This window comes from Lactuca virosa, chromosome 1, assembly GCF_052849685.1.
Source record: "Lactuca virosa cultivar CGN04683 chromosome 1, Lactuca_virosa_CGN04683_v6, whole genome shotgun sequence".
NCBI classification, from domain to species: Eukaryota; Viridiplantae; Streptophyta; class Magnoliopsida; order Asterales; family Asteraceae; genus Lactuca; species Lactuca virosa.
This window is the reverse complement of record NC_136426.1, coordinates 182,078,943-182,091,899: the sequence shown is the minus strand read 5'-3', so window position 1 is coordinate 182,091,899 and position 12,957 is coordinate 182,078,943. Positions and strand designations below refer to the sequence as shown.

General features: G+C 33.4%; 2 protein-coding genes across 4 annotated transcripts; both read left to right on the top strand.

Annotated features, from left to right (window-relative positions):
* Window positions 1-3,014: 3,014 nt before the first annotated feature.
* LOC145162433 (uncharacterized) lies at window positions 3,015-9,527 on the top strand. Of its 3 annotated transcripts, none has more exons than XM_079081593.1 (5): window positions 3,015-3,585; window positions 4,106-4,168; window positions 7,359-7,719; window positions 8,316-8,623; window positions 8,712-9,527. In XM_079081593.1, exons 4-5 carry the CDS (start codon window positions 8,318-8,320, stop codon window positions 9,378-9,380), a joined length of 975 nt encoding a protein of 324 aa, XP_078937719.1. In that variant the 5' UTR covers window positions 3,015-3,585; window positions 4,106-4,168; window positions 7,359-7,719; window positions 8,316-8,317; the 3' UTR covers window positions 9,381-9,527. The 3 variants fall into 3 exon arrangements, with proteins under 3 accessions (XP_078937719.1, XP_078937712.1, XP_078937707.1); XM_079081586.1 differs by having other exon boundaries at window positions 3,015-4,012; XM_079081581.1 differs by having other exon boundaries at window positions 3,015-4,168.
* A 275-nt stretch (window positions 9,528-9,802) lies between these two features.
* LOC145124921 (uncharacterized) lies at window positions 9,803-10,921 on the top strand. Its single transcript, XM_079060405.1, has 2 exons — window positions 9,803-10,323; window positions 10,480-10,921. Exons 1-2 carry the CDS (start codon window positions 9,803-9,805, stop codon window positions 10,919-10,921), a joined length of 963 nt encoding a protein of 320 aa, XP_078916531.1.
* Window positions 10,922-12,957: the final 2,036 nt, after the last annotated feature.

Below are 12,957 nucleotides of genomic sequence, written 5' to 3'. Positions count from 1 at the left end.
ACATCACTTAGATTAAGTGCTTCAAACACCTATTGAAGTCCCTAAATGAGTGTAGGGCCTTAGATTTGGGTGTAAGGCCACTAAAACTCGGTTTATGTGTGTGTGCGGCCCTGTGTGCGGCTGTGTGTGCAGTCATGACTTGTGTGCGCCCAGGATTGTGCGGCCAGGCCTGTGTGCGGCCGTACACTCCCAAGAAATGTGTCCAAATTCGATTTCCAAGGCTTTGGGGTGATTCCAAGAAGGTGGTTTGGCCATTTCTAAGCTTAGATGAGGGTTTAAGTCCGTTTTAAGACCAATAATAGGTGTGTGCGGCTGGCTGGCCGTACACACATGAACATCATCAAGAATGATGATTTCATGGATCATAATCAAGAAGGATGTTTGCTATGAAGTTGCATCAAGGATCTAGGGTAGGATACTTACTTGTTTGGATGATTGAAGATGAAAACTTGAAGAATCTTGAGGGGATTTCGAGTTCTAGAGTGTAGAGAGTGAGAAAAGAGTGTAAGGTTGTCCTAGGGTCCTTTATATAGGCTGGAGTGTGAGGCTGGAGGGTGTGTGCGGCTGGGTGTGCGGCTGGCTGGCCGCACACACCTCATTTGGTGTGTTTGGCCCGATTACTTGATGCTACACACTTATATACCCTTCCTAAGACTCATTCCTAGGTTATACTAGGCTTTAGGCACTCCTATAGACCCAAAAACTTCGTTAAAAGATGGCAAAACGAGGCTAACCTTGATAAAAATGATGAATGTACAAGTTTGAAATATCGGGTTGTCACAAATGCTTCACCAGATGAGGGAACCGGTGACAATGGGGGTGGAAATGATGATAATGTCACAACCATCGGGACTTCAGACGAATGGACTATGTTTAGAGATAATTTAGCACAAACAATGTTTGATTCTTGGAATACAACAAACTGATGTTATTTGTAGTTTATTTGCACCTTATTACTCTGTTATTTGTATTTTATTTGTACGTTATTACTATTATATAGTTTATTTGAACCTTATCAATCTATTATTTGTATTGTATTTAGTTTACTCTGATGATGGTTTTTTTTTTGTATGGGACAAAAGTCTCATGATACTTGTTTTAGTAAGTTCGTGTTTTTTTTGGTTTTTTGTATATTATAATTGTAGTTTATTTGTAGATATGGCAGAAAAAAGTCGAAATTATAGGACGTGGACAACACATGAAGATGCTAAGCTTGTGGAGGCGATGTTAAATATGGTAAATGCGGGTGGGTTTAAAGCCGATGACGGTTTTAAATCTGGTTATTTACAACATTTGGGACAAGCATTGAAAGAATCACTCCCAAATGCGGGTATTTTGGCGAAACCTCATATTGAGTCACGAATCAGAACTATGAAGAAAGAGTGGCAGGTTGTTTATGACATGATCACCGGTAATAACACAAGTGGGTTTGGTTATGATAGTGTTAATCGATGTGGAACAGTTGAATCACCTGAGGTTTGGGATTCTTATGTAAAGGTATATTTAATATATATCTTTGATCTATTTTTATTCTTGTTCAAAATAGTAATTTGTTGTTGCATGTGATAGGTGCATAAAGGAGCTGAAAAATGGAGAAATAAATCACTTCCTCATTATGATGACTTGTGCATCATTTTTGGAAAAGATAGGGCTCAAGGGAATAGAGCCGAAGATTGTGAGGATATGTCACATAATGAAAATGTGGAAGAAGAATTATTGCAAATGGAAGATGATTTCAATGAACAAAGTGAGGAAATTTCACCCACAACAAATGGGCAAAGTGAGGAAACTTCAAGTGCTAGTACTAAGAAAAGGAAACGTAAATTTGATCCTTTCATTGAGGGAATATCTAAAGCCGCTACGCGTTACTTGGAAAAGATCTTCGGGAAGCATCAGCCACCATGTCTCAATCTTTAAATGCTGAAATGGAGTTACAAAAGAAAACTTCTATGGTGACTTCTGAAATTTTGAAGATTCCATCAATGGATCAAAGGGATAAGTTTAAAGCAAGTCGAAAGATAATGCGCGAGCCGGAAGCAGTGTTGACCTTTTGGAACTTGGAAGGTGAAGAACGTGAAACTTTTGTGAAGCTCATGTTGGAAGAATGATATGTACCACATAGTATGTCGGTGTATCATTTTGAGATACTTTGCTCATTTTTTGTAAGTTGTGATATCATGGATATCATCTGTGTTCCAAACTTATCTAACATGTATTTATTTTGGTTTATCATTTTGGAAGATATATGAAAAATGCTCTAGAATGGAAGTTATATTTGATTGTTAGGTAATATATGTTTATAATCAGTATTAAATTTGATTGTTGGTTTATTTAGAAGTATTTTTTTTATGTAAATTATAAAGCAATTTAAAAAAAAAAAATACAAGTAAAGGGTATTATTGTCATTTGACAGAATTCCATTCCAATTCCTTAAACAAATCATCAATCCAAACATAAATAGACATGGGAATGGATTTCTTAAAATTTGGCAGCCAAACGCGCAACAGAATTCAATTCTAGCAGAATTCAATTCCTTCATAATTCAATTACAACCTTCATTCAATTATATTCCTCAACATTACACCAATCCAAACAGCCCCTTAGGGTTATTGCACCCAAACCCTTTGCTTTTTAAGAATCACAATCACATGAAACTATTGAGTAATATCCTATTTTTTCCAGAATAATTAAGATGGTTTGCTTGTTGTCATCTCTAGTAACGATTTATCTTTTCGGTTTTTGTTTTAATAGTTGTATCTTTTATTGCCAAAAACAGGGGAAGAGAATATGAATGGTTTTTGAATTAATTAATACACATATAAGGAATATGGGAATATGATGTACGTCATAATGTTGTTTTAAATTACTTTATATATTTTGTTGATTTGGTTCATGTGATTGAGAGAAAAGACTGAAATATGATTGCTGAGTTGCCATGATTCTCACAGTTGAATATTTTGCTGCTACTTAATTCAATAAGTTGAAGTTCTAAGTGATAAAACTGAGAAAGTCAATTCTGTAGCCACAACTTTGTCCATTTCCTTACTGCTCTTTTGTATAATTACTCAATTTTAAAAAGTAATGTCATTCATCAGATAAACACCTAGAAAAGGTCTAAATTTGTAGTCAGCACAGCAACCAATTTGGATTGTGTCATTGTGGTATACAACTGATAGCCCTTTCTCTATATCTTAGCAATTAGCATAGCAATGTCATACATCCTTTGAACCCTTAGACGCTCTGTCTGTTAGCATTATCAATCCCTATCAGATGCGCCAAATCATATCAGTTAATGGTGGCAATTTATTCTTCAGATGTAAGATTGGAGAGTCTCCACTGAACAAATCTTGTATCCACTCATGTCTGATTCCGATTACACATCCTACTAGTCTCTGGCAAAAGAAGCCCTACAGAACTAGTAAGACAGATATTCCCAAAAAGCAAAGAGAGGAAGAACCAGGGAGAGAAGGAAAAGATCAAGAGGGGAGAGAAAATCGATGATGTGTATGATTTGTTTTCCAACTTCCCTCCAGCGATCTCCGGCGGTGTTGGTTGAATTAACAAAGTACTGGTTTCTCTTCCCCGGTAAGAATTCTGACGTCAACTACATATCCAGGTCTAAAAGAGTTTGATTTTTCTGTTTAAATTATTGGTAATCACAATAGAGTTCGCAACAGATCGGAATCAATGAGAATAAGTAAATAATTATTAATTAACCGATGAAGTTTCCGGCGGTTTACGGACGATTAATATCAAGGGATGTAAAGTTGATTTATGGATTAGTTTCGATGAGTATTTAGTTGTGTATGATTCACCTGAACTCCGGCGAGATGAGAAGGAATGAATGTTTGGAGGAGTTTCGGAATAGGCATTCTGACCAATTTCCGGCATAGACTTCGTTGACTTATTCCGATGAGTTTTGTTTACGTTTTCCTCCGGCGAACTATATGAGTCAAGTGACAGAGTTCGATCCAAATTTCAGTAGAAACCTGTGGTGGTTTATGAGAATGTGGTAAGACTCCGACGAGAGAGGCATGGTTTGGAAAGAAGAGATCATTTTTTTTTCAGGTAAACCACATAATAACCGGTGGTCGATTTCTTGCAGCCGCCGGAGCAGTGTACCTGAAAAGGGAGGAGGTGTGGGGTAGAGCGACATCTGGTAAATGAGGTAATGGGCTCACATTTTCATTTTTCGAAGGTTAGAAAACGTATTGAAACTCTTCTTGGGCTTAAGTTATTGGATTAAATAAAGAGGTTCTCAAACTAAATAATAGGTATGTTGGAGTCAATACAACTCAATGTAGGCTTAAAACTTTGGGTATTTATAAGTTTATAAGATTTTCTAAATTTTTTAACTAAAAAATATGAAGTCTATGTACTTTTAATTTAACTGATAAATGTTAAGTTTCCTAAATATATTCATACATAATTGAGTTGATGTCTAAGTAAGGTACCATTATCTATGTTCCATGTATAAGTTATATAATGAATCTAATTTAACCAATTTTTAATTACCATAATGAGAATATATAAAACAATAATATTTATATGGGATTATTAGCTTGATCATTTATTTAGTTGGCCGGTAGTTTTAAATAGATGGTAATTGTTAGTTGGAGCATATTTAGGTGGACCAATAGTTTAATTATTTAATAGACGTAAGTATTATTGAGCTAAATAACTAATTTAAGGTATAATAGAAATAATATTTATAATATGTATTTAAATCTATATGTTTGGTCTCATAGGAGGAATTGATGAAAAATGAGATAATGTATAGGTTTTGACATTTCAAGTCACCACGATGTAACAAGAAAGTAGTGTTGACTTTTCAGTTGACATCAGGTAGGTTTCTACCTATGGGTACACGTCTCTGAATATAATTTTGTGCTTGTAGTGAAAATTGTTTGCTTTCTATAAAACCTTGTGTGATATTTGTTATATTATATGTACTCCTTTATGCATTCATGAAAAAAAAAAAATGGTTTTTAAAAGTTTTTTGAGTTAATCTCGTAACTAGCTACACTTTCCTTTTGTTTTTGTGTGATGGTCTCATTTATCCCGTAGAGAGGAAGGGGCTATTAAAAATAGAGACTTGGGATTGAGAGATTATTACAACTACACTGGAAATGATTTGCTTCACTCAATGAAATCTATAGTCATTACTTCTATTTGCTCTATACCAATCTCGTTTCTCAACCACTATAAATGACAAGTAAGTCCTTTTGTTGTCAAGCATGAAGAGAAAGTTGTTGGAATTTGAAGAATAAATGCACAAAATTGCTAGCAGTTTTGACAAGTGGGTTCTTTTTTACTATTTATTAATTTTTTTTTACATTTTCATATAATTTTCAAAGAACTTTTTTAAGCGTTTATTAAGCGATTTTTAAACAAAAGTAACTTTTTAAACTTGTAACATCTAAATGTTTAAAAATAAAAGTGTTCTAAAGGTTTTATACTCGTAACATTTAGAAATATTTTCGTTTAAAAAAGTTGTATGAAAATATAAAAAGATTAAAAAGTATATAAAACAAGTTTAAAGACTTTTCTAATACAAAAGTATTTCTAAATGGTTAAAATTTATAACATTTGGAAATAATTTGGTTTTAAATAGTTGTATAAAAGTTTAAATATTTGTTAAATAAATTTATAACGTTGTATTGAAAAATTATAAAACAAATTTATATTTTTTTTAGAGAGAAAGTAATTATTTTTTTAAAAATGTTGTGAAACCTTTTATAAGAAGTAAGAAAAAAGCTTTAAAAACTTTTAAAATATTATAAAATAAGTCTAAATAATGTTATAAAAAATAAATTTGTAAAATAAAACTATATTAGATTTGGAGTGAATTTGTAAAATGAAAAAATATGAACAATATTAGTAATAGAATTTAAAATCTTAAAATAAATTTGTAATAAATTTTAAAACCTACCTGAAAGTGTAAAATATTTTTTGATATTGCATGTGGAAAAAACAAAAACATACAAATATAATTTGTTAGCTTTTTATAATATTTTTTTTGAGTTTATTAGCTATTTAAAAATAATTTTAACGAGTGGAATGGCTAGGTTTATTAATCATACATTTTCAACATCATTTATGTATTGGTTTCTTACATAATGTCAAATTTCGCAAACTTGTTGTTTTATATACAATTGTTTAGATTTAGTTACCAATTGTAACGCCCGTAAGTAAAGGCTAGATGTTTTAAGAGAATTTAGTTATAAGTTATTCATTTGATTGAATAATTAAATTATTCAATAGTATAATCATAGATGAACAAGAATGCTCTATACGCGATACAAGTTATATAAATGATATTTATATATTGCGTACATGTTTTATGAGCAAAGTATTATTAGATTGTAATATTTGTATAAGACATTATTATGAATTTAACAAATTATGGTAAATAAGTGTTTAAAAATAAAATAAAAAAAGTTATTTAGGATAATAGTTTTGATGAAAGTTGTAGCGGTTGTGATGACGATTTCGTGAGTGTAAAGAACGCCAAAATCTGACTTTGTATAAGGAAGTTATGATTTTTCTAAGTATCGCGTTCAGCCCGACACCACTATGTGTGTCATAAAAAGTGAAATAGAGATCGGTTGCTTTTTAGCTAAATCAACGTAAAGAATAATCGAAGTACTTGTAAATACGAATCTGTAGATATGGAGAACGTCGAGAACGTAGTTCATATGAAGAAGTTATGAATTTCTTAAAACCTTTTACAGTGTAACCCTCGTATACTGTAAAATTAAAAAAAAAAAAAAAAGGAATTAGCTAACGATGTCTAAAGGAAATTTGTAATACTCATCCATACGAAACTAGGTATATTTTATGCCAGTAGCCATCTATTAACAAAAGTAGGTAGGTCGTAAAATAATATCTATTATGTATGTATGATAAGATTTTATTATAAAGGGTATGTTGATTTTATTAGAAAATAGTTAACGGACAGTGTAATATGAAGGGTATATTGTGTTGAAGAAGAAAAAGACGAGGGACCATAATTGTAACTATAATTTAAATGAAATGGATAAGAACGAGAATTCTAACCATTTCAATTAATATAACAATTATTTTAGTGAATACGTGTTGTGTAAATATGTAATCGTACAACTTCATTTAATAAAGAGGTATGTGTTAGTTTTAGAAGATGACTAAGCGTTAAAATAGTACGACCACATTAAATATGTGATTCAAAACTTGATAATAAATAAAAGTGTTTTGTTCATTTTCAATCATACATTTCAATAGTAAATTTTATAAACTTTAGAGTTATTTGATAAGTTGGAAATCACTGTTAAGTTTGAAGCCACGACAATAGTTAGAGGGTCTTTGTTTTTTCTCTGCAGATCTGTGCGAGGTCTTCTGTCTGCGCGGCGCAGACCACGCGCAGACTTAGAGGTCTGTTGTGCATTTGTTTTTCTGAAGTGCGCAGACATAAAAACGTCTGTGCGAGGTCTTCACCACACAGACTTGGGCCAGCCTCTTCTAAGGTCTGCAAAGTAATTTTACCCTAAAAAAAACGTGTCTCTTTCTTTTTTGCGCCTCCATCGTCAAAAACATCCCACACTTCCCACCGATAGAACCTTCACCACTCCATCTTCAATCCAAAGTCCGACCAACCTCCGATTAGCACCGCCGGTCGCCGCCATCCTCAGGCGACACCTCCGACCAGGCCATCAGCGACCAGCAGCGATTTGCGACGAACAGGTTTGTTTCCTTCGTTTTTTGTTTTTTTCAATTCCAACATGAAATTGAGGATTACTATTGCTGGAAAACTCACTAATGCACTGATTTGTTGTTAATTGTTGATAAATTGTTGTTATTTGAGGATTACTCTTGCTTCAAATTAGTTCTTCAAATTGTTGGATTGTTGTTAATTGTTGATAAAGTTTGCTGAAAATTTTAGTGCTTCTATTTGTTGTTAATTGTTGTTAAATGTTGCTGAAATTTGTTTCAAATTGTTCAAATTGCTTCAATATGTTGTATGAAAATTGTTATTTGCTAAAATTGTTGTTTGATTGTTTTTTTTTTTTGCTGAAATGGTTATAAATGTTGCTGATATTGCTGTTAAAATGTGTTGAATATGCTAAAAATTGTTTCAAATTGTTGAAATAGGAGGCTGATTTTGTTTTGATGAAATAGGATGCTGAAAATACTTTAATATTGTTTCAAATTGTTGTTGAATGTGCTAAAAATTGTTGTTGAATTATGAAATAATGATGTGAATGTTGATTGGTTTTAGAAATATGAAATAATGATGTTAGTTGTTGACTGTTTATTGTGAATGCTATATTGGTTATTAGAAATGGGAGATAAACATCAATGGACCAATGAACAATTAAAATGCTTAATGGATACTTGTATTGAAGAAATAGAGAGTGTTGGTAGAAAAGGATTGAGTTTGCAGAAAGATTCATGGATAAGGCTTGGAAGAGTTCTTAAGGAAAAATTTGGCGTTGACTTGAGTCAAAAACAAATGAAAAATGCATATGACAATCTGAAAGCCAAATACACAGGATGGGTGTATTTAAAAAACAAAACTGGTAATATATACAATTCCCAAACAAACACTTTTAACTTAACAGTCGAGGAGTGGGATGATTTTAAGAAGGTACAATTCTCAAACAAAACACTTTTAAACATTTATGTTTGAAATTGACAAATATTCTTATATTATTTTTTGTTATATTTGGGTTTAGGGGCATCCGAAGGCTGCTTCGTTGAAAACAATGCCACTGCCTTTCCCAGATCTTTGTGCTCGTCTTTTTGATGGAAATAATGCCACTAGTAATTTTAGGAGTTACTCAACCCAATCATCTTCAGTATCTGGAGCATCCTCTTGTCGTCTTCCACCACTTCAGATTACCGCCACCCCTTTTCTTGCAATAGATGATGATGGTGATGACACTTCCCATCATGCTAGTGAGCCTTTTCATGAGCCACCACCTTCTGCTGCTTCACCTTCTGATGCATCACCTTCTGCTGCTTCACCATATACTGCTTCACCATCCGGTAACCCCAACAAAAGGGCTAAACCCTCAACTCCTAAAGCTCCTAGTACCTCACCGTCTGCTTCTTCACCCGATGGAACTTCTATTACTGCTGACGATTTAGCATTTGAAATGAAAAAAACTCTACAAAGTTTGACTAAAGGGTATACAATTCCTCAATGTTTAGAGAAATTAGAAGTGCTTCAGTTAGGCCCTACAGATCCTTTACGCTTTGTTGCATATCATATTTTTGGAGGGACCATGAACATGAGAGAGATGTGGATGCATTTGCCCGATGTTCCCGAGATATTACGAGGATGGCTTGAGATGACGGGTACAAGCTTAGGAGTTTTGAAGGATGGAAAGATTGTCCGATGATTTTTATTGTGTTGAAACTATTTATTAGGTCCTTTTGCCTCTGTTTGAACTATTTTGTTAGGTCTTTTTACCTTTGTTGAAACTATTTTTTGTTATTTTGCTACTTGGAATATGTTTTATCTAATGTGTTTTTGCTACTTGAAATATGATTTATGTAATGTTTTATTTTGCTACTTGGAATATGTTTTATCTAATGTGTTTTTGCTACTTGAAATATGATTTATGTAATGTTTTTTTGCTACTTGAAATATGATTAATGTGTTTTTGTTACTTCAAATATGATTTATGTAAAGTTCTACTTTGTTGATTTTAGGTTCATAATGGATCACGATCAAAAGTTACTTCTCGTAATTCTTATGTACCTTTACATCCGTTATTTTTGGAAGAGGGGTGTGAAACGATTGCAGGATAATGATTCGGAAATGACGGGTCATGAATACACATTGGAGTTATTACACCGTAATCGTTTACAATGTGTTGAAGTATTACGCATGTCCCGTGACTCATTTGTACGACTATGTGCTCATTTTAGAGCACATTACTCATTAAAGGACAACAAACATGTATCGGTTGAGGAAAAGATGGCTATGTTTTTTATGATGATCGGCCATAATCAACGTTACGTGATTATCAAGCGGAGATTTCAACACTCGAAGCAAACAGTTCATAAATTTTTTTATGAAGTGTTGGAAAAAATGATGCTTTTCGCACAAGATGTTATAGTACCAACTTCTTTTAATTCGAATCCAAACATTCCAGGGCATAATAGGAGGCTACGACGGGTTTTCAAAGGGGCGGTTGGTGCACTTGATGGCACTTTGATACATGTTGTTGTCCCTGCTAAGAAACAAGACTTATATAGAAGTAGGGGAAAGGGAGATTGCTACCAAAACGTATTGGCAATTTGTGACTTCAATATGATGTTTACATTTTTTGTGGCCGGGTGGGAAGGGGTGCGCATGACTCTAGAATATTATCAGAAGCAATAGCCGATCCACAAGCATCATTCCCGTTTCCACCACCAGGTAAGTTTTTGTTTTTTTAAATATTTTTATCTTACTTTGAAAATTGATTAGTGTTTTTCATTTTTTACACACAGATATTATCTTTGTGATGCCGCGTATGCACACACTCGAGGATTTATGGCCCCTTATCGTAATGTGAGGTATTGGCTTGGAGATTTTCGTCAACGACGTGCATTGACCAATAAAGAAAAATTTAACCACGGACATGCAAAACTTCGGAATGTCATTGAGCGTGCTTTTGGTGTTTTGAAAGCACGCTTCCCTATATTGAAGAGGATGGCACCATTTCCGTTTGTGACACAAAGAAACATTGCCATGGCATGTTTCGCGCTTCATATTTTTATAAGGAGAGAAGGACTGAGTGATGAGTATTTCGCACGATACGATCAACCCAATGTCTCGTTTCGAAATAACAATGTGTCCGTTGAGGATGATGAAGACGATATTCCAAGACATGGTACTGCAGCAGACCGTGAATATATGACTCAGTTAAGGGATGAAATTGCTGTGTTTTAAATGAAATTGTTATTGTAAAACCTAAATTTTATTATTGTATGACTAATTTAGTTGCATGAATTTTATTTTCAATGTTATAAGACTATTATTATTAAAATTTTGGTGTTGAAAAATCATTTTAAGTTTGTAAAATCATTTTATTTAAAATTCAGTTTATTTCAGCAGCCTGCAGACGTTAAAAAACAAACAGTCTTCTTATTGCAGACTGCAGACGTTTGGTCCACCTCTTCTGCTGCAGAGGCTTGCAGATGTGGTCCGCAGACTGCAGACATTTTGGCTTCAGAAAAACAAACAACACCTTAGTCTCCACTAACTAACCAAGTGAGTGTATATTTACTTTCTGCTAATACATAAATACAAGTATTTTAAATGCCTAAATGTTATGTGTGTTGTTTATGATGGGTTTAGGTAAAACAAATAAACTAGAAAACAATTCTAAGTTCACATGCAACCTACTTCGGATCTATGTTTTTACTATTGAATATATAACTTTGAATTGAAAAACAAGAACCCCAAGGGAAGATGCTATTTTCGAAAAATAACAAATTAGGGTTTTTTTAGAATCACACCTTTCAATTGTTAAAGTAAGAAATTGAAAATCCCTTTGCATCTTGATCTTCGTGGAAGCCTAGCACTACACTTGTCGTGCCTCTGATAGAATCACACCCAAGAGCTGGCAAGAAGGAAAATATATATATATATATATATATATATATATATATATATATATATATATAGAGAGAGAGAGAGAGATGGGGGGGTATGCAATTTCGGCTTAGGGTTTCTTCAGGAATAGTGGTGGCCGAAATTTGGAGCTAAGAGGCTCCTTAAATAGTTGTGGTAGTTAGGGTTTAAGGGATAACCCTAATGTTCCTTTACTTTAGGCCCGAGCTAATACAGAAGCCTTATCCAAGGCCCTTGGACGAAATCATTAGGGTTACCCCTAAGAATTTCGTCCAACTCCTCCAAGGAGGTTCTGGAATGTTCCTTCCAACTTTTTATGTTCCTTCCAACTTTTTAATAATTGCAAACCAGTCCCTATACTTTATAGTTAATACAATTAACCCCAGAATTAATTCCAATTAATTTCTGGTTAACTATTAATCAAATAATAGGATTTCTAATTAATAAATTATTTTCATAACATATTGATGAATCATTTATATTAATTTATTAATCTTATAATAAATTAATTTCTCTCCTTTCATAATTTCCTTGTCCAATTGCTAGGTTTGAGGGCAACCCAAAAGGATTGTGCTGCTATCAGTTCAAGTATATACCAATTATAGTTATGGACTTAGACACATAATCCAATAGTTTCCCACTTGGATAAGTCTATAACTATAACTGCTAGTATGACTTCCAAACTGACCAACAAATTTTAGCTTCCAAAAGTTGTTGCTGAAATCTGACCCAGTCAGTTACATGTCCTAAGATAAGTGATCATATAATCCTTCGTTCTGCCTGATATCTCCGGACATAAGACATGGAATGCAATCAATCTCCTTGTCCAGAATCTATGTTTCCCGATTTATGATTTGTGATGATGTAGGACTTCTAATTGAACACATCAATTCAGTCCTGGCTGGGCCCATGACATAAGCCAACACCAAATCATCAAAGGGCGTACAAATATCGCTTTTCCCGTTAGGCAGAAGGAACGAATAAACTTTGAATCATATGCTTGTATGTTTTACTTATCCAACCATACATGATAATACGTTTTATAATACCAAGTTACTGATGCGTTTTCGCATTACCAATGCATAACCGACTTGTAAATTACTGATGTGTGTGAAATGCACTAGTTTTAATCCTACTAATTTAAACACAAAATAAACACACGAAAGGCAGTGTACCTATCGATTAGCAATATAGTTCAAGCAAGTAGGGTATCGAACACAGGGAATGGTAACAATAAGATTAACTACTAACTAGCCAAGTGAGTGCATATTTACTTTCTGCTAATACATAAACTCTTTTAAACTATTTTAGACTTCTGTTTTAATATCAAAAAAAATCGTATTCATTTATAT

Bases quoted from the DNA above. Each gene is read 5' to 3' on its own strand.
- LOC145124921 (XM_079060405.1), top strand. From the start codon at position 9,803: ATGACGGGTCATGAATACACATTGGAGTTATTACACCGTAATCGTTTA. The intron at 10,324-10,479 runs GTGGGAAGGGGT...TTTTACACACAG, and splicing joins TTTACATTTTTTGTGGCCGG to ATATTATCTTTGTGATGCCG.
- LOC145162433 (XM_079081593.1), top strand. From the start codon at position 8,318: ATGGGAGATAAACATCAATGGACCAATGAACAATTAAAATGCTTAATG. The intron at 8,624-8,711 runs GTACAATTCTCA...ATTTGGGTTTAG, and splicing joins AGTGGGATGATTTTAAGAAG to GGGCATCCGAAGGCTGCTTC.